This window comes from Suricata suricatta, chromosome 4 (genome assembly GCF_006229205.1).
Source record: "Suricata suricatta isolate VVHF042 chromosome 4, meerkat_22Aug2017_6uvM2_HiC, whole genome shotgun sequence".
Lineage (NCBI taxonomy): Eukaryota > Metazoa > Chordata > Mammalia > Carnivora > Herpestidae > Suricata > Suricata suricatta.
Window position 1 is genome coordinate 60222246 of NC_043703.1, and position 26279 is coordinate 60248524.

Below are 26279 nucleotides of genomic sequence, written 5' to 3' on the forward strand. Positions count from 1 at the left end.
ATATTTTGTGATGATCATGTCTTTCTAGATAAAATTTGACGCTGGGACCCTCCTTCTTAGTACACACCGACTAATTTGGAGAGATCAGAAAAATCATGTAAGATAATGGTGTTTTTTTTTTTTAATCTGTTCTAGGTTTTAAATCCCTGAAGTCTCTTTCTCTCTTTCTTTCTGTCAAAGCTAAATAGATGCAATATATTTCCATTTTCACGGGGCCCCTGGGTGGCTCAGTCGGTTGAGTGTCTGACTTCAGCTTAGGTCATGGTCTCACAGCTTGTGAGTTGTAGCTCCAAGTCGGGCTCTGTGCTGACAGCTCAGAGCCTGGAGCCTGCTTCGGATTCCGTGTCTCCCTCTCTGCCCTTCTCTTGCTTGTACTCTCCCCCCTCTCTCTTTCTCTCTAAAATAAATAATAAAACATGAAAAAAATTTTTTTAATTTCTATTTTCACGATGTCAAGAGAGTGTGTGTCAAATGATCTCTCTGAATGAAGCGTAGATATCTTTTTTTTTTTTTAAAGAGCATCTGAGACAAAAGTCACAGGTCTGTTTCTTTCTTTTTTTTTTTTTTTTTTGAGAGACGGAGAGAGACAGCTCGAGCAGGGGAGTGTCAGAGACAGAGGGAGATACACAATCTGAAGCAGGCTCCAGGCTCTGAGCTAGCTGTCAGCACAGAGCCCAACGCGGGGCTCGAACCCACGAACTGTGAGATCATGACCTGAACCGAAGCCGGACGCTCAACTGACTGAGCCACCCAGGAGCCCCGAATGAAGCATAGATAGAGGAGTTAGGGCTTGTCCCTCATTCAACTCCGAAAAACCTGTAGGTGCTAAATAGAGAGAGACTCAGGGTCACTCCATTTCTAAACACCAGCCAGAACCTACCGCATACCTGACTATTCTTTGTGGCATGCCAGTATTTCTCCTACCCATTGTCAGGCGTCCTCAAAACAACCTTCCTGACTGAGAATCTGGAGAATCCCTGACTGCTGGGAACTACATGCTTTTACCTAGACACTGAGAAGAATGGCCTCAAGGTCATTCAGCAAGAGGAGAAACATCCCTGTTTTTTCATTTCTAGGAAGAGAGAACAAGTTATGTATGTAAAGCTATTTTTATTCCAAAGAGGTTTAAGTGAAAGTGTGTGTGTGTGTGTGTGTGTGTGTGTGTGTGTGTAAATTTCAGTGTTGTCAGTAAAATAAGTAATCTGTGTTATTTTCATAGTTGCTGTCCCCTCCACAATGACATTTTAATTTTCTAGGCAAACTATATACTGAGGTTCTTTAAAGGCCACTAAGGATCACAAAATCTGACTCCTTTTAGGCCCCAAGAATCAGGGTTTGCTCCATTTGTAGGGATATTGACCTTGCTGGTAATGCACACCCTAAAACTGTTAATGTTGTCTAATTCTTTTAAAAGAAGTATGCATTTAGGAAAGAAATCTTTTTTGGAAGGGTAGATGTCCTGAAAACATATATTTATAAATTAATCTTAGTTTAATTTTTTGATTATCAAATAAAGAGGATAATTTAGAAACCCTTAGGCCTACTAAATGCCTAAAAACTTAAAACTAAATGTACTAATAAAGCTACATCAGTATGTTCTAGAAGAAATGGTGAGTGAAGTATAGAATATTAGGGGAAAAAAGCACCCATACAGCACACTCCTTCAGGTTATTTTGATTTACCTGTTCTGCCTTTTTATTGTCTTCCATGTAAGAATATATTATATGTAAAATGTTTTCACATAAATATTGCTTTTAAAAAGATATACCTACTGTAAAAACAAAGGTAGTTACAGTTTCTTTTCAACCTCTTGTGTTCTTCTCTGCAGCAAAATGCCACTGCAGTGCTGTTTCTATTCAGTTTTTCCTTCAGTTTTCTTAAGGAATAAAATCATGATTTTTAAAATTGTTTTTATTATTAAGTACCTTAAATGTATATGATGCTGTATTAAATATTATAAAACAAGGGTTTCTGATGACTCAATTTTTTTTAATGTTTATTCTTGAGAGAGAGAGAGAGAGAGAGAGAGAGAGATAGCATGCGAGCGGGGGAGGGACAGAGAGAGGAGACACAGAAGTGGAAGCAGGCTCCAGGCTTCGAGCTGTCAGCACAGAGCCCGACTTGGGGCTGGAACCCATGAACCTGAGATCATGACCTGAGCCGAAGTAGGGCACTTAACTGACTGAGCCACCCAGGCGCCCCTCTGATGAGTCTTAAGAGTCGTATTTTCTGTTGATTTCCTCCTAGGAGTGCTGCATGGCCATTCCTCTTTCCCACATTGTGTTCATTGAAGAACAGGCGGCTGGAATTGGGAAAAGGTGAGGTGTTTATACTTTGGTCTTTTTTTGCAAAACACCTTCCAGTCAAGCTGTTATTATTAACTTGGGAGATACATTGCTGGCCATGACTGCATGTGTGGGAGTGACTCTAATGATTGTTTGGGGCTTTACACATAGCAGTCAGTGGTCAGGAGCTCCCCTAAGAAGATGTTTTCCTACTTGAACTCACTGGTAAACGGAAGTCATTCTTAAAGCACAAATCAAGTACTGAGGTTTGCTGTATAATGTCCTTGAGTCAAAATAAATAAATGTCAGCCAGCTGTCATTGCATAGATTTCCACAACATTTGCTTTTGCGTGTCGGTGTATGTAGTACTTAAAACCAGAAAGGACTCATCTGAGAAAAATGACTGACTTTACTCCCATTTCTTTTGTCTCTAAATTTTTTTGATGTTTGTTTATTTTTGAGAGAGAGACAGAGCGTGAGTGGGGGAGGAGTGAGGGAGATTGAGAGAGAGAGGGAGACACAGAATCCAAACAGGCTCTAGGCTCTGAGTTGTCAGCACAGAGCCCCATGTGGGGCTTGGACTCGGGAGTGGCGAGATCATGATCTAGGCCGAAGTTGGACGTTTAACCAGCTGAGCCACCAGGCATCCCTTACTCCCATTTCTAGTTGATCAGTAAGTTTCCCCACTTTGACTTTTTCAGATATCAGTGTTAAATAGAAGTATCATAATAGTTATTGTCCAGGGTAGGACATTATAAAAGTAATAGGGGTGCTGATTATAACTGGACCCAGAAAGCATTAAAGTGGGGACAGTTTTGGGCAAGCCAGGACATATGATCACCCTGGTTTAAAGCCACACGTTAAAATGTTTCTGCTTAATCAAGTATATCAAAAATTTATATCTTCAGTACATGCAATTGAGGACAGCTTATGAACAAATATTGCTGATAAGTTTTTCTTTTTCCACGTGGGCCCATCTTGAGCATTAATATAGTTAACTTCAGTAGAGCTTAAATAGATGTTGAACTTCACTGGAAACGCAGTGCGTGCTTTAATTATAATGTAGCCAGCATGAAAGATTGCTTATTTGACATAAAAGAAATTGACCAACATTTCAAAAAGATTAATAAAGACATAGATTTTTAGAGTAGGCTATTTCTCTAATTTCTATTTTTCCCCTTGTCATTATTCTCCATCTCTTTAAGTTCTTCTTTTTCAAATGGAGGTATAATTACTTTCAGGTGTACAGCATAATGATTCAGTATTCATATATATTACTTTTCTTAAGTTCTGCAAAGTAAAACTTTTAGGTGTTCCAGATCATTTGAATTTCCCTCTGCTGTCTTCCAAGGGAATCTAAACTGTAACAAAAAATATTTAAAATATTTGCTTTCCCATTAGTGTCTTATTTTTAAGCCTGTCCGATGAAGAAGAATTTGATAACATGCCAGGTTAACATTTCTCAAATATTCTCTTTAGTTCTCAGCTCCTCCCCACCAAGAAATTGCCATATTTCATTGATTCAAAGATGTATATATATAGTTTCACCTTTTAACATCTCATAACCTGGGGCGCCTGGGTGGCTCAGTCAGTCGAGCATCCGATTCTTAATTTCGGCTTAGGTCATGAGCCCAGGGGGGTGGGATTGAGCCTGATGTCAGGCTCTGTGCTGAGCATGGAGCCTGCGTAAGATTCTCTCTCTTTTTCTCCATCTCTCACCTCTCTGCCTCCTCCTCTCTCTCTCTCCTCTCTCTTCTCTCTCTCCCTCTGCCCCTCCCACATCCATTTGCTCTCTCTTAAAAAAAAAACCCAAACATCTCATAATGCCAGATGCCTCTTTGATTTGGTGGTTTTTCAACTTGAAATATGGTAATTGAATGACCTGTGGAATGAATATACTTAAAAACTGGCCTGATCTTTTATGCTGACTTGGGGACTTTTAAACTTCGTTTTGTATCATAGTCTTTAGCTCTTCCTTGGGTTTCCGCTCTAAGCTAAGTGTCTGAGATAGTTTGACGGAGTGCTTTGGTTTTGCAACTTTGTGGAAGAAGATTGTTTATTGAGCAGGTTGGGGAAAAAAAGAGGAAAAAAAGCTTATAAAACTGACCAAATATAGTGGTATTTTTAATAGCATAGCAGATAATAGTGGTCATAAAGATCATGGTAGTTTGTGTTTCTAGAGCAGCAGCAAGTGAGAATTGTTTTTGCTGTTGGATTATCTTCTAGGTCATGCTGTTGATCAAGTGGCATTTTCCAAATATTATACACTGTAGAATGTTAGTTTTGGATGGAGTTTTAACAAAATGTCAGCTGGCCGGTTTTATACAGATAAGTTTTCACATTTTGTTTTCAAATGAGCAAGGTAGTATGCTTTGGCAAAAATTATAGGCCCCCCGGTAACCTCTGGGTGGTGACTCTGTGCATGGAAAACCCTAATCATAAACCAAAGTAATGAACTATCCCAAATTTTGCAAACTTGTTTTGAACTTATTTTTGAAACCACCTTTTTAATTCATCTATAGAACTAGTCACTTGAACTTGTTGGTTTGTAGCTTGTAAATTGTAAGTAGAGGTCTGTTTGAAAGGTTCATTAATACTGAAGTAATTAAAATTTAAAAGAATTCCTTTCAAGATGTTCCTTGTTTCTACATGAATTTTAAAAGTGAGCTGAAATATATTGAAAGTTATAAAAATAGAATTAGTGGTTCTTAAAAGGCGATTAGGGGCACCTGGGTGGCTCAGTCGGTTAAGCCTCCGACTTCGGCTCAGGTCAGATCTCGCGTTCGTGGGTTCGAGCCCCGCGTCAGGCTCTGTGCTGACAGCTAGCTCTGAGCCTGGAGCCTGTTTCCGGTTCTGTGTCTCCTTCTCTCTCTGCGCCTCCCCCTCTCATGCTCTGGCTCTCTCTGTATCAAAAATAAATAAAACATTAAACAAAAAAACAAAAGGCGATTAAATCCATTACATTTATTTCTTAGTGCCAAGATAGTGGTTCATCTCCACCCGGCTCCACCTAACAGAGAACCGGGTCCCTTCCAGAGTAGCAAGAACTCCTACATCAAACTCTCCTTCAAAGAACATGGCCAGATTGAGGTGAGCTTTTTTATGCATACAGTTGGACTAGAAACGTGTACTTGCATGTATTTTTGTTGTTTGTAAATATGACGGAAAGCCATGTTGTACAACATACCAGATTTCACCATATTTTTCCAACAAAATTTTTCTAATAGATGAAGCCTTATCAGTAGAAAAATGAGGTTTAGGTTCCAGTGGGAACAGGAAACAGCAGGAGGGTGTGGTCACAAGGGAAAAGCAGAAGCTGGCAGTATGCTAAGTCATGCCATTAGGCCACTAGTAAACTTTTCAGTGGTTTGGTTAAGGAGGCAGAGTATAATGCAGTGAAATGTTAAACTCTCTTGGAATCTGATAGCTCATCAGCCTTAAATCAGGCAGTCTCTCTTCCCTGACTCCAGACAGATCTGATCACTTACCTACTCACTCCATGATACAATAGTTTACAGGTTCTGATTAGTAAGTGACTAAGTGTGCCTCAGACATTTACAAGGGTATGTTTATCACCCCCATTGATACCCTAAATTATTTGGTTTTTTTTCTATAGCACCTCACCCAGTGCTCCTCACACAATAGGCACTAAGCAAATATAGTGACTGACTACAGTCATGTTCACTGTAGTTAAAAAATATAGTTGATTTTCTGTGAGTGCAGGGATATTTTGGCTCTCATTTCTGACTTCACATTTTAACTAGACAAATTATTCTCTGCTTCCTTCATGGGTAATGGTTGTATATTTTTCTTGGCACTCTATCTGTTTCGCTATAGATTGAAAACAACTCACATATGCAGGATTGTTTAAAGTAAGTCTATTTATTCATTGTCACTCATCTCTTTGTTGAGAATAGCTCATTTTATATAGAAGGTCAGTTTCTTTATTCTTTTTTTTCCTTTGTGCTTTCTGAAGCTGATCCAAGAAAAGAACTTCCTTTGGTTTCTTTTGATGTCTTGGAGAATTCTAGGCTTGTTGCAAATGACTGGACAGACCTTTCAACTAAAGAAATGTTAAGTAATAATTTGTACAAGAATACTAGGACCTGACTGACTCATTTAAAGTGTGTGTATGTGTGCAACAGTTTTACAGGCGTTTGTCTGAGGAAATGACACAGAGGAGATGGGAGAATATGCCAGTTTCCCAGGCTTTACAGACAAACAGACCCCAGGTATTGTTGAAACGGGTTTTTAACCCAGTGTTTTCAATTCTGTACGTGCATCTTCGTTAAGGGAAAAGATTTCTATGATTACAGAACTTGCAAGAAACAAAGACATGATACTCTGATTAAACATTTGTTTTCACAGAACCTAATTTAGTACTCTGCACATAGTCAATACTTAGCAAAAATAAATGGCTACTTCCCAGAGTAATTCTTGGGGTGGTAGAAGCCGATCCCATTCACTACATTCTGTCCTTCCTAATCAGTGTGGCATCAGGAAACAGTGCCTCTGGGTGATGTTTTTCAGACCAGTCTAAATTAACCACCAACCTGGACACTCAAATACATGTGTGAAAGTACTTTGTATAATAACTGTCAAATACCAGAATTTTAACCATAATTTCTTGAACTTTGAGACCCTGTTAAATATGATACATACATAATAGTTTACCAGAGAACAAAAATATAAATTATGCCAGTTATTGTATATACAGTTTTTTTAATGTTGATTTGAAGACCATTATGTATGATAAGAAACTGACAGCTGATTTGGAGAAAACTAGTTGTAATTGTATGCTGTTTTTCTTTGGTTCTTTGTGGATCCTTTCCCGCCATTGAAAACACATTGTGGTGGGTTACAAAAGATTGTGTCCTTCCTATTTTGTATGTATTATTTTCCACTTTTGTTTCACAGCCAGGAAGAATAAGGGCTGTAGGAATTGTAGGCATTGAAAGGAAATTGGAAGAAAAAAGGAAAGAAACTGACAAAAACATTTCTGAGGTAACTCTTAACATAAGTTCCGGTCAGCTGTCTTTTTTGGCTATTTGTGTTCATTCTTTTGGATGTAGCTGTGATTCACTGCAGTCTGTATATCGGAATATATTTAGTTTGACTGAAGCCATAGTCTGTGGTTCCAGGTCTTCTTCTGGTTGGCATAATTTAGCCAAAATGTGTTTAAAAAAACCTTTTCTAAAAAGAAATAGAAACAAAGTATAAATTTGTTTTCTCAGATGTTAGAAAATATGATGGGTGTATAAATTTTAAAGTCCAGATGGAATTGATTAGAGTATGCTGCTAATGAATTCAGGGTCCTCTCTATGATTATTTTGGATGTTTGGCTCACTTAGTTGAGGGGCAAATGCGGTTCTGTGGCTGTTAACCTGGCTGGATACCACACAGTTTTATGCTGATGGCCACTCAGGGACCAGACACGGAGATGGTAAGAATGGCTCAAACCAGCCCATTATTTCCACTGGGAGAACAGCCCTGAGCATGTGCACTACAACGTTTCTGAACCTTCATCATATATGAGGAAGTTCAAGTGAAAGGGAAAGAACTCTAATTGAGAAAAACAGTTACGCGTATTAGATTCTGCAGTTAGTTAATACATCTGAACATATCATTTGTTTTCCTGTGTTTATATAAAGATGGCCTTGGATTTTTATGAAATTACTCTATAAAGTAATTCTTTAGTTTATAATAATAGTTTGTAAGTTAAATCCCATTGACTAGAATTTCAAAGATGTATATCAGTCACTTAAAATTCTAAACTGCAAATAGTTATTGAATACCTGTATTAATCAAGATTCTCCTAAGAAACAACCAATAGGAAATATATAGATATCGATATATAGGTGTAGAATATCAATATATACCTTTATAGACATATGTCTTTCTACACACACACACACACACAAAGACATGTGAATTATTTTTAATGTTTATTTACCTTTGAGAGACAGAGTACGAGTGAGGGAGGGGCAGAGAGAGAAGGAGACAGAATCCGAAGCAGGCTCCAGGCTCTGAGCTGTCAGCCTGACACAGGGCTTGAACTCACAGGCTGTGAAATCATGACCTGAGCCAAAGTCGGACACTTAACCAGCTGAGCCACCCAAGTGCCCCCAAAGATATTCAACATAAGAAATGGGCTCATTTGATTGTGGGGATTAAAAAAATCCCACAATCTGCCACCTGTAAGCTGGTGACCCAGTAAAGTTGGTGATATAAATTCTAATCTTAGTCTAAAGGCCTGCGAACCAGGAGCACGGATGGTTTTGGTCCAATCCAAGGGCAGGATAAGGCCTGCTGTCTTGGCTTAAGCAATCAGGCAGAGAAAGAAAGCGTGAGTTCTCCTTTTGACCTTTTGTTCCTTCAGGCCCTCAGCAGATTGGGTGATGGCTGCCCACATTGAGGACAGTTGTGCCTTAGTCTGCCATTTCAGATGCTGACCTCATGTGGAAATACCCTCACAAATACAGCAATAACGTTTGTGCAAAAACCTGGAAACCTTGTCATCAAATAGACACAAAATTAACCATCATAGTCCCAATTCTGGGCCCACTAAGTTGAAAATATAGATCATCATTGAGAAACTAAGGTCATTTGGACTATTTAAGCACCCATGGTCTAGGTTTTGCTCATCTTACACTTATGGTAAAGTTGTATATGTTCCTGGGCTCTATGTATTTCCTAAAAGTGGGCAGCTGGATCGAGAGGCTTGATCAGACTTACGTGTGATCCGTTTGGTGAAGTTAGCAGTGACACTGTATTCTTCCCTCAGGAGGCACACCCTGTCTCTGTTGATGGTGTTGGCAGCTGTTGGTGTTCGGTGCATAGATCTTTAAGTTCATTGGTGGTTACAGATGGCAATGTTCTAGGATTTATTTTTTATTTATTAGTTGGAATACTTTTTGAAGAGATGCTTCTCTTCATCTATGTGACTACTCAGGGTCAAATAAGGCAAGATAAGTGACTTTTTATTTATCGTCAGCATAATAAAGTGGTTCCTTATCCCCCAATGGCAACTTATTGGGGTTTTTTATGTATTATTGTGAATTCATAAATTGCAACATATTTGATGGGATTCAGTCAGTTGCAATTATTATCCTGTTTCGAGCCCACATTGTCCCATCTTTGGCCAGTGAGAGCCTCTTCAAGTTGGCTCCTGAGTATTTTGGATGTGACCTGGTGGACTTTGATAGCTTCCCTACTATTCGATGTGACAAAAGTTCCAAGACCGTCTTGTATATTTCCTGCCCCAGATCTGGAATCAGTCATTACCTGAGAAGCTCTGTTTGTTTTGTTTGTTTTGTCTTAATGGTAAATTGTATTTTAAAACCACAGTCTGCCTGCTAGGACTCTCTCTCTGCTCAGCTGATCTTTATTTATTTCTAGGCCTTTTTAGTGGAAAGAACTAGGTTTTTTGTTTTGTGTTTTGGTTTTTGTTTTTGTTTTTTGAGTACAAGTACCTCATGAGGTCATACTGATACTTCCTATCAAATAGTTACTAAAACAGTTAAAAAGATTTTTGTGTGTGTGCATGTGAACCCCCCATTATTCCCGATTTTAAAAATAAATGTGCAGTATCTGAAGACCCAGCCACTAGGCACACACTCTCCCCTCCGGCTCTCAGTGGTCCTAGTTTTACAGGTAACTATGTGTGACACCACCAGTCCTGACGTTGACCTCCCTCCAGTAGATTTTTCAGAAAGTGCTCATGGGAACAGTATTCCCTGAGTTCTGGAGTGTTTGTATTCCTCATACATGAAGTCAGTTTGGTGGATTTAAAATCCTTGGCTCACGTGATCTTTCCTTGAGTGCCTTTAATCAGTTACTTTCAGTTTTGTGTCTGGCATGAAGTGTTGCTGTCAAAACTGAGGCTAATCTCATTCTTCATCACCTAAAAGTCACTATTTATCCTAGATGCCCAAAGTCTTCCCCACCCCACCTTTTTTTTTTTTTTTTTTTTTTAAATCCAGTCATTTTAGGAGAATGTATTGATGTGGTAGTCATTCTGAGTTTTTAACAGTATGCTTTCAGGGTTGGGTTCCAGAAATTGTTTCTTTTAATTTCAGGGAGGTTTTTTCAATTTTATAATTTTTAATAATTGCTTTGAATTTTTTCCTCTGAGATTCCTGTTAGCTGTATGTTGTAGCGATGGCCTAACTTTACTGCTTGTGACGTTCTTTCAAACCCTTTTTATCACTTTCATTTGTTTCATTTAGAACATTTTCTTCTTTTTAACCTGCTATTTCTCTTAATATACTTACTATGTGCTGTGTTTATTCACCTTTGCATTCTGTCTGATATGGTCGTTATTTCTGAAAAATTTTTTTTTAATATTTTCATGAATCCTGTGACCTCATTTCTGATTTATTTTATCCACTCATGGCTTCTGTCATTTTATTAACATCTTCTAGTTCATGTTGAAATAAAAGGTTAAATTTTGATCTTATCTATGAGCATGTCTTTCTGGCTTGCTTTTATTATCTGTAATGTTATTCTCCTTGTTTTTCTTTTTTCTCATAATAACTATGTGTGGCATTTGACTTCATTGATGCTTTTTCTCTTTTTTTTCTTAAACAGCTTTTTTTTATTAAAAATTTTTTTAAATGTTTGTTTATTTTTGCGAGACAGAGAGACAGAGCGTGAACAGGAGAAGGGCAGAGAGAGAAGAAGACACAGAATCTGAAGCAGGCTTCAGGCTCTGAGTTGTTAGCACAGAGCCTGATGTGGGGCTTAAACTCACGAACCACGAGATCATGACCTGAGCCTAAGTCAGCTGCTTAACCAACTGAGCCACCCAGGCGCCCCCAATAGCTTTTTTATTTTGAAAGGTTATTTATTTATTTAGATAGATTGTGAGCAGGGGAGGGGCAGAGAGAGGAGAGAAAATCCCAAGCAGGCTCTGCACCGTCAGCATAGAGCCTGATGTGGCGCTTGATTTAGAAACCATGAGATCACCATCTGAGCTGCAGTCAGATGCCTAATGGACTGGCCCACCCAGGTGCCCCTGTCTTGAGGTTTTTATAGCTATTTTGTCATTTAGTTTTATAGTATATCCTGCCTATAGTTTTTTGGTTTTGAGATCTAGTTGACCTGTTTTGATGCTGAGATTTGGAGAGATGAAAAAACTGTGCTGCCGTAGCCACCATCTTCCCAGAATCTTTAAATTCATAAAATTGCAGCATTTTGGCACTAAAGGGGTTTTTACTACCCAGAGAGTAATTGCCTCAGAGCCAGTGACTAGATTTGGAACCCGGGCTCTGAGAACTCGGGCTTCTGATTTGCAGACAAGTGTAGTCCACTGCATCATGGCCGCTCTCTTTATCACTCAGAAGGTACTAACTCTCACTGCGCTCTCTCAGTGACATTGCTTCTCATCCTTTTGTGTGATGCTTTTAGAGATGGCACGGAGCAGTGAACTAATTTTAAATTCATATTTTTCTGAATGTTGCCATACTAATTTAGTTTTCAAAATAATGTGGGTTTTTCTGGAGTGCCTGAGTGGTTGAGTCCTTAATTAAGCATCAGACTTCAGCTCGGGTCATGACCTTACGGTTTGTGGGTTTGAGCCCCATGTCGGGCTCTGTGCTGAGAGCTCAGAGCCTGGTGCCTGTCTTCAGATTCTGTGTCTCTCTCTCTCTGACCCTCCCCTGCTCATGCTGTCTCTCTTTCTCGAAAATAAATAAAACATTAAAAAAATTTTTTTTAAGTTTTTAATTTAAAAAACCAAAAATAATATTTTTCTTAATTTATGAAATGCTGTTGTGTTTCAATCTAATTTTCATGGAGTTGCATAGCTCAAAGGATTCAGTTCCATCAGTGTGCTGTCTCCTGCAGGTGTGTGATTTATTCAGCAGGTGGTCCTGGCTCTCCACTTTGTGCAACGCCTGCTCCAGATTGACGTTTTAGATAGTGTGATGATGCACCAGATAGGCAAGCAAACAGGCATGCTCTGCAGTGGGAGAAACGCTGTGTTGGAGAAAATGGGGGCTGCAGCAGAAACACATTATATGGCCTCCAACTCCTTTGGGGTTCAGGGAAGTCTTGTTAGCAGAAGTAATAGAGGTCAAGGCCTGAAAGTTGATCAGGCACTAACAGAGGACTAGTAGAGATAAGAGGATCCAGCTAGAGGGAACAGAATATGTAAAGGTGCAAAATCAAGAAAACTGAAACAGAATATTCAAGAACATATTCATAGTTATTAAGGCTAGTAACCAAAGTACTGACTGAAAACAAGAAATAATGCTATAAATCAGCATAGGAACTTTTAAAGCAGATGCCATTTTTTTTCCCATTGGAGTGGAAATTTGACTGTGGACTTGGTAGAGGGATAGGAAGTTCTATAAACCGATGGATAAAATAACAGAATTGGCAAATGCATCTGTTTCGCACTTGTACATGTGTTGCTTTAATTTTCTTGTAGGTAGTTTCTCTGCCTATTTTTTTTTTGATAATTGGCTAATTACTTACTTTAGAATAATAATATAGATAGAAGTGAAGAAGCTCTCATTTGTGTTTTATGATTACTTAAAATATAGATAATTCTTCTAAGATTCTAAAATATTTGTATTTATCTTTTACAGACTGTAAGCAAGAGGGCTAAGTTATATATTCTGTGTGGACTCACTATTACTTTTAGCATATTTTGTCCATGAAAATGTAATCTAATAAATAAAGAGATTTACCATATAAAATTTTTAAAGTGTTGTCTTACTAGTGTTCCCTAACCAGGTATAAGAAATCCTTTTATGTTGTATATTGAAAGTAAAAATCAAAGTGTGTAACGTGTTTGCACGTTTTATTTTTGAAAACTAGGTTGGGGAGTGATTTGCCCTCCATTTAAGTGTTAGAGTTGACTTAGTTTCAGAGCTGGTGCCCAGAGTTTCCCACAAAAGGTTTCCTGCATCTGCTGGCTGTTGCTGATAAGAATCCAACATTTAAGCCTTTTGTTTATCTGAGGAAATTCCTGTTAGGTGTGTGCACATTCCCCTTTGTTTTCAGTATTAGCCTTAGCAAGTCTGGCCGTAAGAATCTTACACAACACTCTATTCTTTCAGCAAAATCCTTTTGCAGACGGGGGATACTTTTCTGCATGTGATTAAGATGGATATGGGCTAATCAGAATCTGCTGACCATTATTCTGTATCGACCGAAAGATTCTTTAGTTAGTGAGAAGTTGCTTAAGTGGCTCAAAAGTAACATCTGTGCACATAGTTGGCAGATGTTCTTCATTGGAAGTACATTTTTGGCAACATGAAGTAAATTTTCTATAAAAATGTCTGATTAGAGTTTGAAGTGGATGTTCATTGTAGTAAATAAGTTATTTAGGTGTATGTTGGTGGTATTTGAATGTTTTCCTTTTGTGATATCCACTACATCCAAAGCTACAGGTATAAATTCTTCAATATTTAGAGGCTGGGGTTTACAGTTTTAGTTAAATTGCACCAGCTGTTAAGGCCAAAATTGTTATGCCTAAAGGAGGATTCTGGCAGCAGCACGGTGCCATTTTCAACCAGGAAAGCTTTACAATGCCTTTGACTCTGGACCGCCCATCAGGAAATGGTTTTGGCAAAAACCAGTGACAAATTTTCTTACTTATGTGAAAGCACAGTCAATAATATTTTCTGAATGATTTATTACTTATGTCACCTTTTGTGTGTTTAATCAATAAAAGCTTTTTTCTTTGAAAATTTGAAAAGCTGTTTTTTGCAGTTTGTTTTGGAGAATTTATGATTTCTTAGCTGAACTGAATCCTTAGAATAAGATAGGCTTATTACTTACATAAATATTTATATAAATTGATATTTGTAAGAAGTTTTCATAAGTTTTTGTCAAAGGGAAGATAATAGAGTGCTTCATTGCTTTAAAACATCTTAATTCTTTAGATTCCAACAAAAACTCATTTTTCATTTCAGGCCTTTGAAGACCTCAGCAAGTTAATGGTCAAGGTAAGTGTAATTTATGCCTATTAAATTCTTACCAATTATGATATGAGTTTTGAAATTGTTTGTTAGCAGACACTTTGGAGACCTTTTTTTTTTCAGTCTTTTACTGTTTCTTCACAGGCTAAGGAAATGGTGGAATTATCAAAATCAATTGCTAATAAGATTAAGGACAAGCAAGGTGACATCACAGAAGATGAGGTAAATTGGTTGTTTTTTTAAGACGTTAGAAATCAGGTTACACAAATAACACAGTGTTGTTTCAGTGGCTTAGCAGTTTCTCTCTTAATGTAGTGTTTTCTTTTAGGACTTGCAGACATATGAAAGTGCTAAAGAAAAAGTCAGCCATAAAAACTTTGTTGGTTCTAGTAGGATTAAAGGATACTTCAGTACCTTCTCTTGGAGTGCGGAAAAGAGAGAGATTGAAATGTGGAAGGAGTGGTTGTTTTATACATATCCATAAGTTTGATGTTTGTTTCAGTAACTTTCAGTACAATCTGGTCACAGCCATTTTCCTTTCTAAGTTCTTGGCTTTATCATTTGGTTGGCATTAAATATAGCATAGTTGTTCCCTAGCCTCTTCTCACACCAAACTTGTGAGTTCGGTGGAGTAGGAGATATCAAGATAGGAGAAAGAAGAAGAAGCTTCACGCAGGGAGCTACTGGAAATCCACTTTCTTAGACTTCACACTCTCGAAATAGTAGAAGAAATGGGTAGATACAGATATAATTGAGAATTGAATTTATGATAGATTTCAAATGTTGGGATGGAAAGACTAATTCTGCTTATCAGCCTTCTTGTGCATTTTCTCTTATAGACCATCAGGTTTAAATCCTACTTGCTGAGCATGGGGATAGCTAACCCGGTTACCAGGGAGACCTGCGGCTCGGGCACACAGTACCACATGCAGCTGGCCAGACAGCTGGCTGGGATCCTGCAGGCGCCGCTGGAGGTCAGAACAAAACCTGAGTGTCTCTTTCGGTTGCGTTCAATTATTTCCATATCGTCAGAAATCTTAAGAGTTTAACTTCTTTCATTGTACTGTTACTATTCAACCAACATGGTATTTTTTGTTCAGGAATATTAAATTAGTGGTTTTTTTGTCAAAATGCAAATTATTTTCAATTTCCGCTTCAGATAATCTGTAACTTCCTAAATCCATTTGATATGAAGTTTTTCTTATCTCTTATTTTCAAAAGGAAACAGATGATCTCTAAATGTTTACATATATTTCTTTTTTTTTAAATTTTTTAAATGTTTTTTAAATTTATTTTTGAGATACCAAGAGACCATGCGATCAGGAAAGGGTCAGAGAGAGAGGGAGATACAGAATCCAAAACTGGCTCCAGGCTATGAGTTAGCTGTCAGCACAGAGCTCGATGTGGGGCTCGAACCCACAAACCGTTAGATCATGACCCAAGGTGAAGCCAGATGCTTAACCGACTGAGCCACCCAGGTGCCCCTACATGTATTTCTATATATCTAGTCTGAATATATAGTATACTGTTAATAATTTCATAATACAGATATATCTTCTAACATGACTCAGGCAATCCAAACTTTACTTATTAAAGCACTCATACTAAGAAGTGTTTCCAACATGACAAAATAAGAATAATATAATGACTCCCTGCATACCCATCATCTAGGTTTATCTGTAAACAGTGTCCACTTGAAATTATGTTAAAGCAGCGGCGCGTGGGTGCTTCGGTCAGTTAAGTGTCCTGACTCCTGATTTTGGCTCAGGTCATGATCTTACAGTTGGTGAGTTTGAGCCCCGTGTAGGGCTCCCCACTGACAGTGCAGAGCCTGCTTGGGATTGTCTTTCTCCTTCTCTGCCCCTCCCCCACTCACGGGCCCACACGCATGCGCTCTCTCAAAATAAATAAATAAACATTTAAAAAATATTATTTTAAAGCAATCCCATCACTTTATCTGTAAATTTTTCAGTATGTAATTACAATGATAAAGATGCTTCTAATGTAATTATAATTCCATTTCACAAATGAAAAATGAAAAATTATTTTCAATGTAATCAAATATCTACTTAGTGTTCACATCTTTTCTTATAGTCAGTTTGTTCAAATCAGGATAGACTGCAGTTGGTTGATTTGCCTCCCAGGTGGTTTTTTTGTTCTTTTTTTTTTTTTTTTTAATTCCATGGGTTTCCCCTTCTCTTTTTTTCTCTTCCATTAAATTTATTTATTGAAGAAACCAGTGGTTTTTCTTACAGAGTGTCTTAGAGTCTGGAATTTGCTGACATATGTTAACATACTTCCCTGCCTTATGTATTCCCTGTAGACTGGTAATTGTATCTAGAAGTTCTTTTTGTTCTTCCTGCTGGATATTTCATAGAGGGTGCTATCCATTTCCATTAGGAGGTACGGAATGTCCGTTTGTCTTTTTTTCTATGATGTTAGCAGCCACTAAATAGTCAATGTCTAGATCTGTTACTTCATTACGGATTACAATGGTGATAAATCCCATTTAATTCTATAATTTTTTCATGTATCAATTGGTGTAGAAGCCCTCTTTTCATTTATGTAAATGTTGAAACAGTAATAATGATGTTAAAGTCCAGATACTGAATTTGAAATGCCTCATGGTGTCTGACTAGGTTTTCCTGTATGCAAATTTAGTTTTTAAAAGGCCTCTTGGGACATTTTATGAATCCTGATTTCACTCTGCTTGTGATTTCTATTAAGAAACTTGTACGAATTATAACAATACTTTTTAAATTTCATATTTTAACAGGAACGAGGGGGAATAATGTCACTTACAGAGGTGTACTGTTTAGTAAACCGAGCTCGAGGAATGGAGGTAAGAATAGAACATTTAGATATTTTCTAACTAAATATAGACTTTCTTAATATAATACAAGTTCCCCTATGGTGAATACAGTTTGAGGAAGGGCTGAGGATATCCAAGCCATCTGAGAAGCAGTGCGTGCAGTGACAAGAATGCTGTCCTGCCCTGGGGATCTAGGAGGTCGATGCTCTTCCTGGTTTTGCCAGTGACGTGCTGAGTGACCTTGAGCAGCTTACTTAACTTCACTGAGACTCCGTTTTCCGACCTCTGAAACAAGGATTTGAACTGATTGACACATTCTGGCTTTAATAATCTGTGTTTGTGTTGTGATTAGCAAGGCCGTGTATGATGCCTTTTCCCTGTGACAGTTCACTGTCTGGACTAACTGGGTTGGGTTCAGATTGCCTGTAGAGCAACGGAGGAGGGCTGCGCTCTGCCTTTGGCCCTGAGTCAGCAGTGGCTGCTCTTCAACTCTCCTGCCCCTTCACACCCACGTGTGTGTGGTCCACGTGATCTTCGTGCCCTTCAAACAGTTTTGTGGTCTGTGCAGAGAACTGTGTCTTTCAGGGGCCCACCCTCTGCCCTGCTGGGCCCATGGGGGAAGCCTCTGCTCTGCTTTTATTTGAAGAGTCCTCGAGACTCCTGTCAGCGAGGACCTCCTACCTACCAGGCACTCTGCACACATTACCTCATTTATCCTCCCAGGACTCAGGGAGGCAGCTACTTCTCCTGGCCCCATCTTGGGGATCATATGAGGATGAGGAGCTTGAGGCTTCCAGAAATTAAATTATTTGACCAGGGCTGCACCTGGAAACAGAGGTTTGACAGGCATTTGGACCCAGGCTGGGCCTGTGACTCAAAGCTGTACTTGTTAACCGCCACGGTGGGCTGATTCTTGAAGGTTGCATGGGTCTGGAAGGGCAGCCACTAGCTAGCTACATGTGATGACTGTGAACTTGAAATACAGTTAATCCAAACTAAGATGTGCTGTAGTGTAAATTGCACAGCAGACTTAGAAGACTCAGTACAGGAGAAAGAAATGTTAAATATCTCATTAATATTAATATAATCTCATGATTATATGTTCATGTTTTAGATTTATTGGCTCAAATAAAATACATGTACTAAAATTAGTTTCACCTGTTTCATTTTATTTTATTAATAGGACTACTAGAAAACTTAGATTTACATATACAGCTTGCATTGCTTTCTATTGGATAGCACTGCTTTGCTTCCTTGTTAATCCTTTTTGCCTTATGGCGATTGAGCCACGGAAAATCCTTGATAAACGATTATTTATTTATTTTAAATGAAAAAAAAATAGACTCCACACCTGCTGTGGGCCTTGAATTCGTGAGCATCACTCTACTAATCTGTAGTATAAACCGGGTTTCTTTCCTATTAGTTGCTCTCACCCGAAGATTTAGTGAACGCGTGCAAGATGCTGGAAGCACTGCAGTTACCTCTCAGGTAAAAGAACCTCCGCAGGACGCCGGCCACCTCCAGCCACGTTCCTCATGCAGCAGACAGGAACACCCTGCTGGGTCTGCCCGCACAGGTCTTCCCGTGGTGAGCCAAGGCCTCGCCCCCCTGGGAGCTCTACCACGTGACCAGAATCCACCTGTCCTCCTAGCTTCCCTCCTTATCCGGGCTGTGCATGGCCTGAGGGGCTAGTGGGCCAACTCTTGTTGCTTTGGGGGCAGTGAAGTAAGAATGCGGGCTCTCCTGTGAGGTCAGAATAACCAGCCCCTCTGCTAGACCTTTTCTGCTCCTTTCTGGAGATTTGAAACTACAGATGTTCAGCTGTGAATTCTATTTTCCTCCCTTCAGATTAAAAAAACAAAAGTGCCAGACCTATTTTGTTTAGCCTGTGGATTACAGTTCATAATGTTATTAACTGTATTTATTCATGAGCCTCTTAGTTATGCTCTAACTGCCTGTGGTTGTTACATTTAAGATGCTGTTTTGTGTTACTATTGCCTGCGTGCGCGGACATAAAAGAAAGTACAGGATATTTGCACCTCCTTAGTGGTTGGAGATCCTAGATACTCACAGCGTGGTTTTCCCATCTGCGTTTCTAGGCTCCGAGTGTTTGACAGTGGCGTCATGGTAATTGAGCTCCAGTCCCACAAGGAAGAGGAAATGGTGGCCTCAGCCTTGGAGACAGTATGTGAACCCAGTTTCCTCATTTGTCTGCCCACCGAGACCTGAATCCTTAGCAACTGGAGAAACAGGATTTCCTTTTGAATTTAATTTTGCTAAAAAGTAATGTTTGTAGGCCCAATTAAAACCACCTATTATTAACAGTGAATGAATACTAATCAAAATGATACTTTTAAAGGTTTTTGAAGCTTGCCAGGGAGAGTTAGAATTAGTGAGGTGTTATGTTTTTGTTTGAAGCTCAGTCTTGTGGACAGGGTTTTAGCTTTGTTCATCAGAATTACCCTTGACTGAACTTTTTCTTTCAGTACCACATACATAAACAGTATTATACACAGTATTACAAAACATCACAAATTGTTTTATGAAATAATTGCTTTAAAAACGAAAAGCAACTGGAGTTTAGATGGATTTTACTGGCCAAACTGCTGCTATTACTCATTAAGAGACTTGAAATAGCCTGTTTAATTTAAATAACTCAAATTTATCACATTTATTTTCAACTAGATGAAAACCTCAAGACTATAGATATTTCTACCATGTATTTTAAGCCAAACCTATATATAAGGCTCCTTTACCAGAACATGCAGTATGCACTCCACCAGAATTTATTATATGTTCCTTTTCAGAATACCCAGAGTTATTTAGGGGGTTTAGTACAGTGCCTGTGTTACTTTGTAGAGGGCTTCATGATGTTTTAGGCTCTGCTATATTTTTTCTGGGTCCTTCTGCATTTGTAGAATTGAGCATTAGTGAAGAAGATTTAGCTATATATTGAATATTCTTTGAGTTTTATTAGGCAATTCAGTATTTTATTTCCTGAGTATAATGGTAGACATTCTCCCTAGATTACTACCTCGGTGGCCAAACGATCACATTTTTTTTCCTGCTGTGTTTCTGTTAGGTTTCAGAAAAGGGATCCCTAACCTCAGAAGAGTTTGCTAAGCTGGTGGGAATGTCTGTCCTCCTGGCCAAGGAAAGGTAAGCGAGTCCTTACGCTTCCTTACAACTGCGTTTGTGTTTCTGAATGGACAGATGATTGAGGTTTTTCCCTTGATTTCTAGGCTGCTGCTTGCTGAGAAGATGGGCCATCTTTGCCGAGATGATTCAGTGGAAGGCTTGCGGTTTTACCCAAATTTATTTATGACACAGAGCTAAGGGTTCTGTATTTAAAATATGTCTTGTCCAGATAGATGCTTGTATCATGTAGAGGTTGGGTGATGTCGAGCTCAGAGGAAACCTTGATGAACTGAGAACTTCTGGAACTTTACACTATAACATAAAACCCTTTTAATTTCTCCCGAAATATTATGGTCCTGGAAGTTGGCTTAGGATAAATATAGGAAAATACAGAAAACTGAGTGCCACACTGAGTCTGAAATCATGCTACAGTTGTATAGAACCCTCAGGGTTTAACTTGAACTATGGTGAATTTTAACCTGATCCTCAAGTCCGTTTTTTTAAAGAAGGGAATTTAGTGACTAATGGGGGAAGACGTTGCGTGTTTGGACAGGTAAGCGAGTCCTTACTCTTCTGGTGTGACTAAAATTCACTGAATTATAAACAAAGGTTTTCTCTGCATCGAATGTGCCCATTATGGGAGGGAGTTCACGAAGCAAGTCCTGCGTACAGCGCAGTATGAACTGGCAACACCACAACAGAACCTGAAACCACACAACGCCACGGGAGGCTTCTCCCAAGTGAGGGCTCTTCCTGAGAAGCAGTTACAAGCATGTGTTCCACGGACACCTCACAGAAGGAGAGAATTGTATTTGACTTACGTATATATAGTCTGACTGGTTTTTTCCCCCCAAGTAATGATTTCATAGCTGGCATTTGAAGAATGCAACTATGTCATTTTGTTTTAAAAATTCTGTGGATTTTGAAACTGAATTAATGCGCTGTATAGACACGCCCAGAGATATGATTACAAATTTGGAACTCAGAGGGCTCAGGAATTCCCTAGGATTGAGTGGGTGGAGGGGCCGGGAGGACCTTTAAGGAGCTTACAGGAACCTTGGTGCTCTTTGACCTGGAAAGCCAGGGATAGGAACATAGAACGTGGACAAGTAATCAGTCTCCTTTTCCTTCTCTTAAGGTGTTTCAACACTGAACTTTAAAAAATGTTTCATATTGCAGCAGTATTTTTTTTCTTTACCCCATATATTAGAAGTTGTGTAGAGAAATTTCTCTCACTGAAAAGTATTACCGAGATAACAAAAACTGGCTAATCCTGAATTTAGGTTGCTTGAGTTCTAAAATGGACCGCCTGACTTCACATGTCCCTACTATACAGTGTACGGAGTGTTGGCGTTACTTCAAACTCAGGGACCCACAGGGACACAAGGAGATCCCCTTCTAAGACTACATCGATGGTGGAAAGTAGTGACGGTCGTTGTCCAAGCCTCCAGAAGGGAAAGTGTCTGCATTGAGAGACCTCTTGTGACCGGCGGCGGGGAGACCCGACCCGGGCTCATGCTCTGGGATCCCTAAGATGGCACTGAGTGAGGGGGACGGCCACTACGAGTGCCCTTTGGGAGGTTGCAGAGATCCTCAGCTGTAGACCCAGGGAGCCGCTCCCACTGCAGCCAGACCCCATCTGATCCCTGCCCGCAGACATGGCTGTTGCCGATTCGCATCCTCCAGTGTTTTGGGAATATCCCCATTTCCCAAACTGGTGGCTCATTCCGTCTTGTGATGACCGGTATCCCCTCATTTCCTCATTGTTCAGCCTCAGGTTTGTTTTGGGGGAACTCAGTGTCTGGCTGCCCATGTCTTTCAGGCCATTGTGTGAACTTGTTTGTGTGGTGCTCCTGTTTCTGGGTCATACACTGCCCTGGCAGACATGTACACGCATGTTCCTATGCACACATGCACACACACACATGCCGTCTCCTCTGGCTAAGGTTTTTCAAAAATCACACAGGTAAATAATAGTCTGTGTCAAAAGGTGGAATGAATTGCAGCTAAGAGCGTTTGAGCTCCTTGGTCTGGCTCTTATGATTTGGGTTCATGACAGCAAACTCCCACAGTTCAACATGTTTACTTACATTTGTGTGGCGACACATTAACAAAACCGGAGCTGTCTAAATTGTATAAAGTGAACTAAGAGGAAGAAAAGTGACATGAATATATTTTGCAAATGTCACATTAATTAGAAAACAGGTATGATTGATTTTACTGTTAAAGTGGGCATTCTTCACTGTTTCTAGACTTCTGTATGTATATTTTTGATCCCAACCCCCCCTTTTTTTGACAAATAAGATGTTATTTTGGTCCTCTATTGGTAGAGGTTATGTTTAAATACAACCAATCAGGCCCTAAAAGCAAAAAAATTCATCTTGGTGCTTATCACTGGTATGCTTATTATTTTTGCTTTACTAACTTTGCTCTTAGGAGCATAAATTTGTAGCTTTACGATAATGGAACTTTTCTAGTCACTGTCAAAAAATTTTTTACATTGTACAAGTGAAGACTGTTTTCAGGGTTAAATGATTGGAATTAATGTATATAGAGTAAAATTACTGGAGAACTTGTAAATGATTTTTCTTAACTTGGTGTTCTTTTTAAAATACGCTTTGAAAAACATGAAAATGATAAACCTTTAATCAGAATAAGCCAGTACATTAAAATTTTTTTTTTATTTTTGACTCAAAATCTTACTGTTTTAGTTCTTTAAAAGAATGGAAAATGGCTCATGAACTTTTTTTAAATCCTTGATGTGAATTTCACTGTTAACTGACCTTGTGCATTCACGTGAATGTTCCGTCTCTCCAAGTATGGTTCCCTGTGACCAGACCCGCCTGACCAGACATGGATGCGTCAGGCGGCCATGCTCATGCTCTGCCCAGCAACATCCCTGTTTTCATTTTGGTACAGCAGAGTTGCACCTCATAAGATGGTTGGATTTTTAAAGACTGTGCCTCGGAATGAAATCAAGCATGCTCAAAATGATCCCTGAAACTCTATTAAATTGCCAGTGAAGATCTTTATATAGTCTTATAACTAGAATCCCTGTAAATACATGGGTATGAATATATTATGAAAATAGTAAGTACAATAGACAATAAAAACTACATAGTAACAGTAGACATTTAAAACACCAGTAATTGAGCTATTTAAACATGTGTCTTGTTTTTGTTTTTTGGCCATTAGTTATGGTTGGATTTATGTGAATTTTTTGCAAATCTTATCCCTTATTAAGACAGATCTAGAGTGTGAGCTCCACAAGGGGAGAGATTTTTGTCTGGTGTGTTGGTGGGTATATCCTCAGAGCCCAGAACAGGACCTGCACACAGTAAGCATTCAGTAAATAGTAAGTGAATGGATGAACTCTCATGGATATACCTATTTATAACCTGGCTCCATTTATCCTACTTTATCTCCCATTCAATTCAATAAAATTTTTTTTGTTAAAAGTTCATATTGACTGTGTGAGGAACTCCGTGGGCCACTGGTGGGGGGTGGACCCAAAATGAATAAGATACAGTCCCTGCCCTTAAAAGGGTGACATAGTTAGTGAAACAACCTTAATTCAAGAAGGAATGAAGCACGGTCATGGAAGGGGCACAGGCCCCGTGCTGTGCAAGACAGGAGGAGGGGCCTTCAGTTCCTGTGGGAGAGGAAGAGCCTTGGAAACCAAGCTCACAAGGACCAAGAGATCGTCAGTAAGTGGAAGGCCGTTGGGTTAGAGGAGCAGCATGAAGGGCGCCCCTTCCTTTAACTTCTTACATCCACCTCTCCGTCTCCACCCCAGTTATCAGAATCCCACTTGGCTCATTCCTGCCTGCTTTAGAAAAATCTGTTTCCAGTATATGACTCGATTTCTAAACTCCATAATAGTTACTATCTGTCCTGTTTACATAACTATATTTTGTCTTGAAGCCGTAAAAAAAAAGAGGAATTGGGTTTCTTTAAAGTTCAAACACTCATATAATTGAATCTTTTAAATCTTTCCTGGCCTAGGACAGTGATTGTACATGGCAGGTTCCTAATTAAGTATTAGCTAAAAACTTGAATGATTTTTGGACTATGATGTGTTGTGAATTGACTTGCAAACCTCAATCTGTGTCCTCTACCATATGCCCGAGAGGTTTCTCAGCCAGACTTGTCAGAACTGAGCCTGAGCTACTCTGCCTTACCAAATTCCATGACACGGGGCAGATCCCTGATGTGCTCTCCAGAAATCAGGTCAACCCACATGTAAGATCTTGTTGTTACAGTGTGAAAATTGGGTCAGTTGTGTTCTTCTTTGAGTCCTGGTAATCATGAGTCAGTTTCAGCTTTTCTCTCCAAGCATTATCTGAAGAAATAAAAGATCTCTCCATGTGTATGAAGGACACTGTCGAGATTGTGAATACCTTTGACACAATTTGCACAAAATTATTAGACCAGTCACTGACCCAGAAAGAGAAAGACACCTTGACAGCAGCTTGTTTTAGTTAATCGCAACAAGACCATCTCACTGTTCTTTTGTAAGCCTTTTTTTCCCCTTCATGCCTATGTTACCTTCCTTTAGAAAAGATTATAGCCTTAAATCTGCAATAAAGGCAAATACAGTTTGGCAAGAATTCTAATTAAGACAAAATGATCAAGCATCTCAATATAGCTGTTATTTTTTTTAATGTTTTTTATTTATTTTTGAGAGAGAGAGAGACAGAGCGAGCAGGGGAGGGTCAGAGAGAGAGAGAGAGAAAGAGAGAGAGAGATACAGAGAGAGAGAGAGAGAGAGAGAGAGAGAGAGAGAGAGAGAGAGATACAGAATCTGAAGCAGGCTCCAGGCTCTGAGCTAGCTGTCAGCACAGAGCCCAACATAGGGCTCGAACCCACAAACCGTGAGATCATGACCTGAGCCGAAGCCGGACACTCAACTAACTGAGCCACCCAGGCACCCCTACAGGTCTTATTTTAAAAGTATCCAAGCACATTGACCCAGCCACTTGTACCTGGACTTAGGGCCGCCTCAATTCCAATGGTGGATTTCTAGGGAGACTGTGTCTGCAAGAATACAGAGCAAGTTGCTTTCTATCTATTTCACTTCACCATCACATAACGTCAGTTCTCCTATTATATACCTTTTATGGTGGGGGAAAGGAGGGATTAAGTATTTGCCAAGGTGACCGAAGCAGGGCTGGAACTAAGCTTTCTGTAACTCCAAAGCCTACTCTACATTGAGCTTTTGCTTTCAAAAATGCCAAGGACTGTGGCATGTATTTAAAAAGAAGTTCCGACTTGAGTTGATGAATGGGTGTCGGACTAGATGATTCTATCAGTGACACCTTGGATGGACTGAATTAGTACTAACAGTATCAATTATTGGACAAGGGAAGTACTTAGCAAATTTGGTACCTCAGAGACCTCTGATAACTCTGATAAGGAATTATGGTGTCTTTTCAAAGATCAAGTGATAAATTCAAGGACCTGCAAATACGGTATTTTTGTTTTAAAAATTGTAAAAATTTACAGTGAAATGCACAGGTCTAAGTTAGATGTATTTTAACAAATGTGTGATATATCCATGTAACTCACACCCCAGCCAACAGAACATATCTGACATCCCCAAAGTTCCTTGGTGCCCCTTTCCAGTCACGTGCTTCCTAGAGGCCACCACTATGTTCTAATTTCTATTACCACACCCTACTTATGTCTGTAAAATGGTATATTTTGTGTAGAAGAAAAGCAAATGGGAAGCTATTCACATTTTTCTCAGTGGACTGAAAAACAAGCACAGCTGGTAAGGTGCAACGCTATCCTCTAATATTCTTTTAAAAAGACCACTTTCACACTTGCAAATTAAGAGTTTTTAAAAGTCATTTTTTAATTTAACCAACTCTGGCTCCTGATACAGAAAAACCGAAACTGAGATGCACTTTACCTGAACTATTCTCTTTTGAGAGTCCTCAAGAACATTTGGGAAGTCAAGTTTACTGCCCACCAGTTAGGCCACTTGGATGACTTACTTTTGTGGTTCCCCCAGAAGAAAATGCCACCGGGGGAGAAGTGACTGACTCGGAGCCAGGGGAGCCCGCGTCTCGCCCTTGGCCCCGCCGCCCCCCGCAGGCTCTGCCCGGCTCC

At 39.3% G+C, this 26279-nt stretch overlaps 1 protein-coding gene across 2 annotated transcripts; it reads left to right on the forward strand.

The window, feature by feature from the left end:
• Positions 1-23628, forward strand: VPS36 (vacuolar protein sorting 36 homolog). 2 transcript variants are annotated; one of them, XM_029936829.1, is made up of 13 exons: positions 1-97; positions 2248-2318; positions 5261-5375; positions 6431-6517; positions 7203-7289; positions 14210-14242; positions 14360-14437; positions 15055-15189; positions 16992-17057; positions 18451-18515; positions 19127-19211; positions 20110-20186; positions 20270-23628. In XM_029936829.1, the coding sequence occupies exons 2-13, from the start codon at positions 2257-2259 to the stop codon at positions 20361-20363; spliced, it is 984 nt and encodes a 327-aa protein (XP_029792689.1). In that variant the 5' UTR covers positions 1-97; positions 2248-2256; the 3' UTR covers positions 20364-23628. The 2 variants fall into 2 exon arrangements, with proteins under 2 accessions (XP_029792689.1, XP_029792690.1); XM_029936830.1 differs by lacking the exons at positions 6431-6517; positions 7203-7289.
• The last annotated feature ends 2651 nt before the right edge of the window (positions 23629-26279 follow it).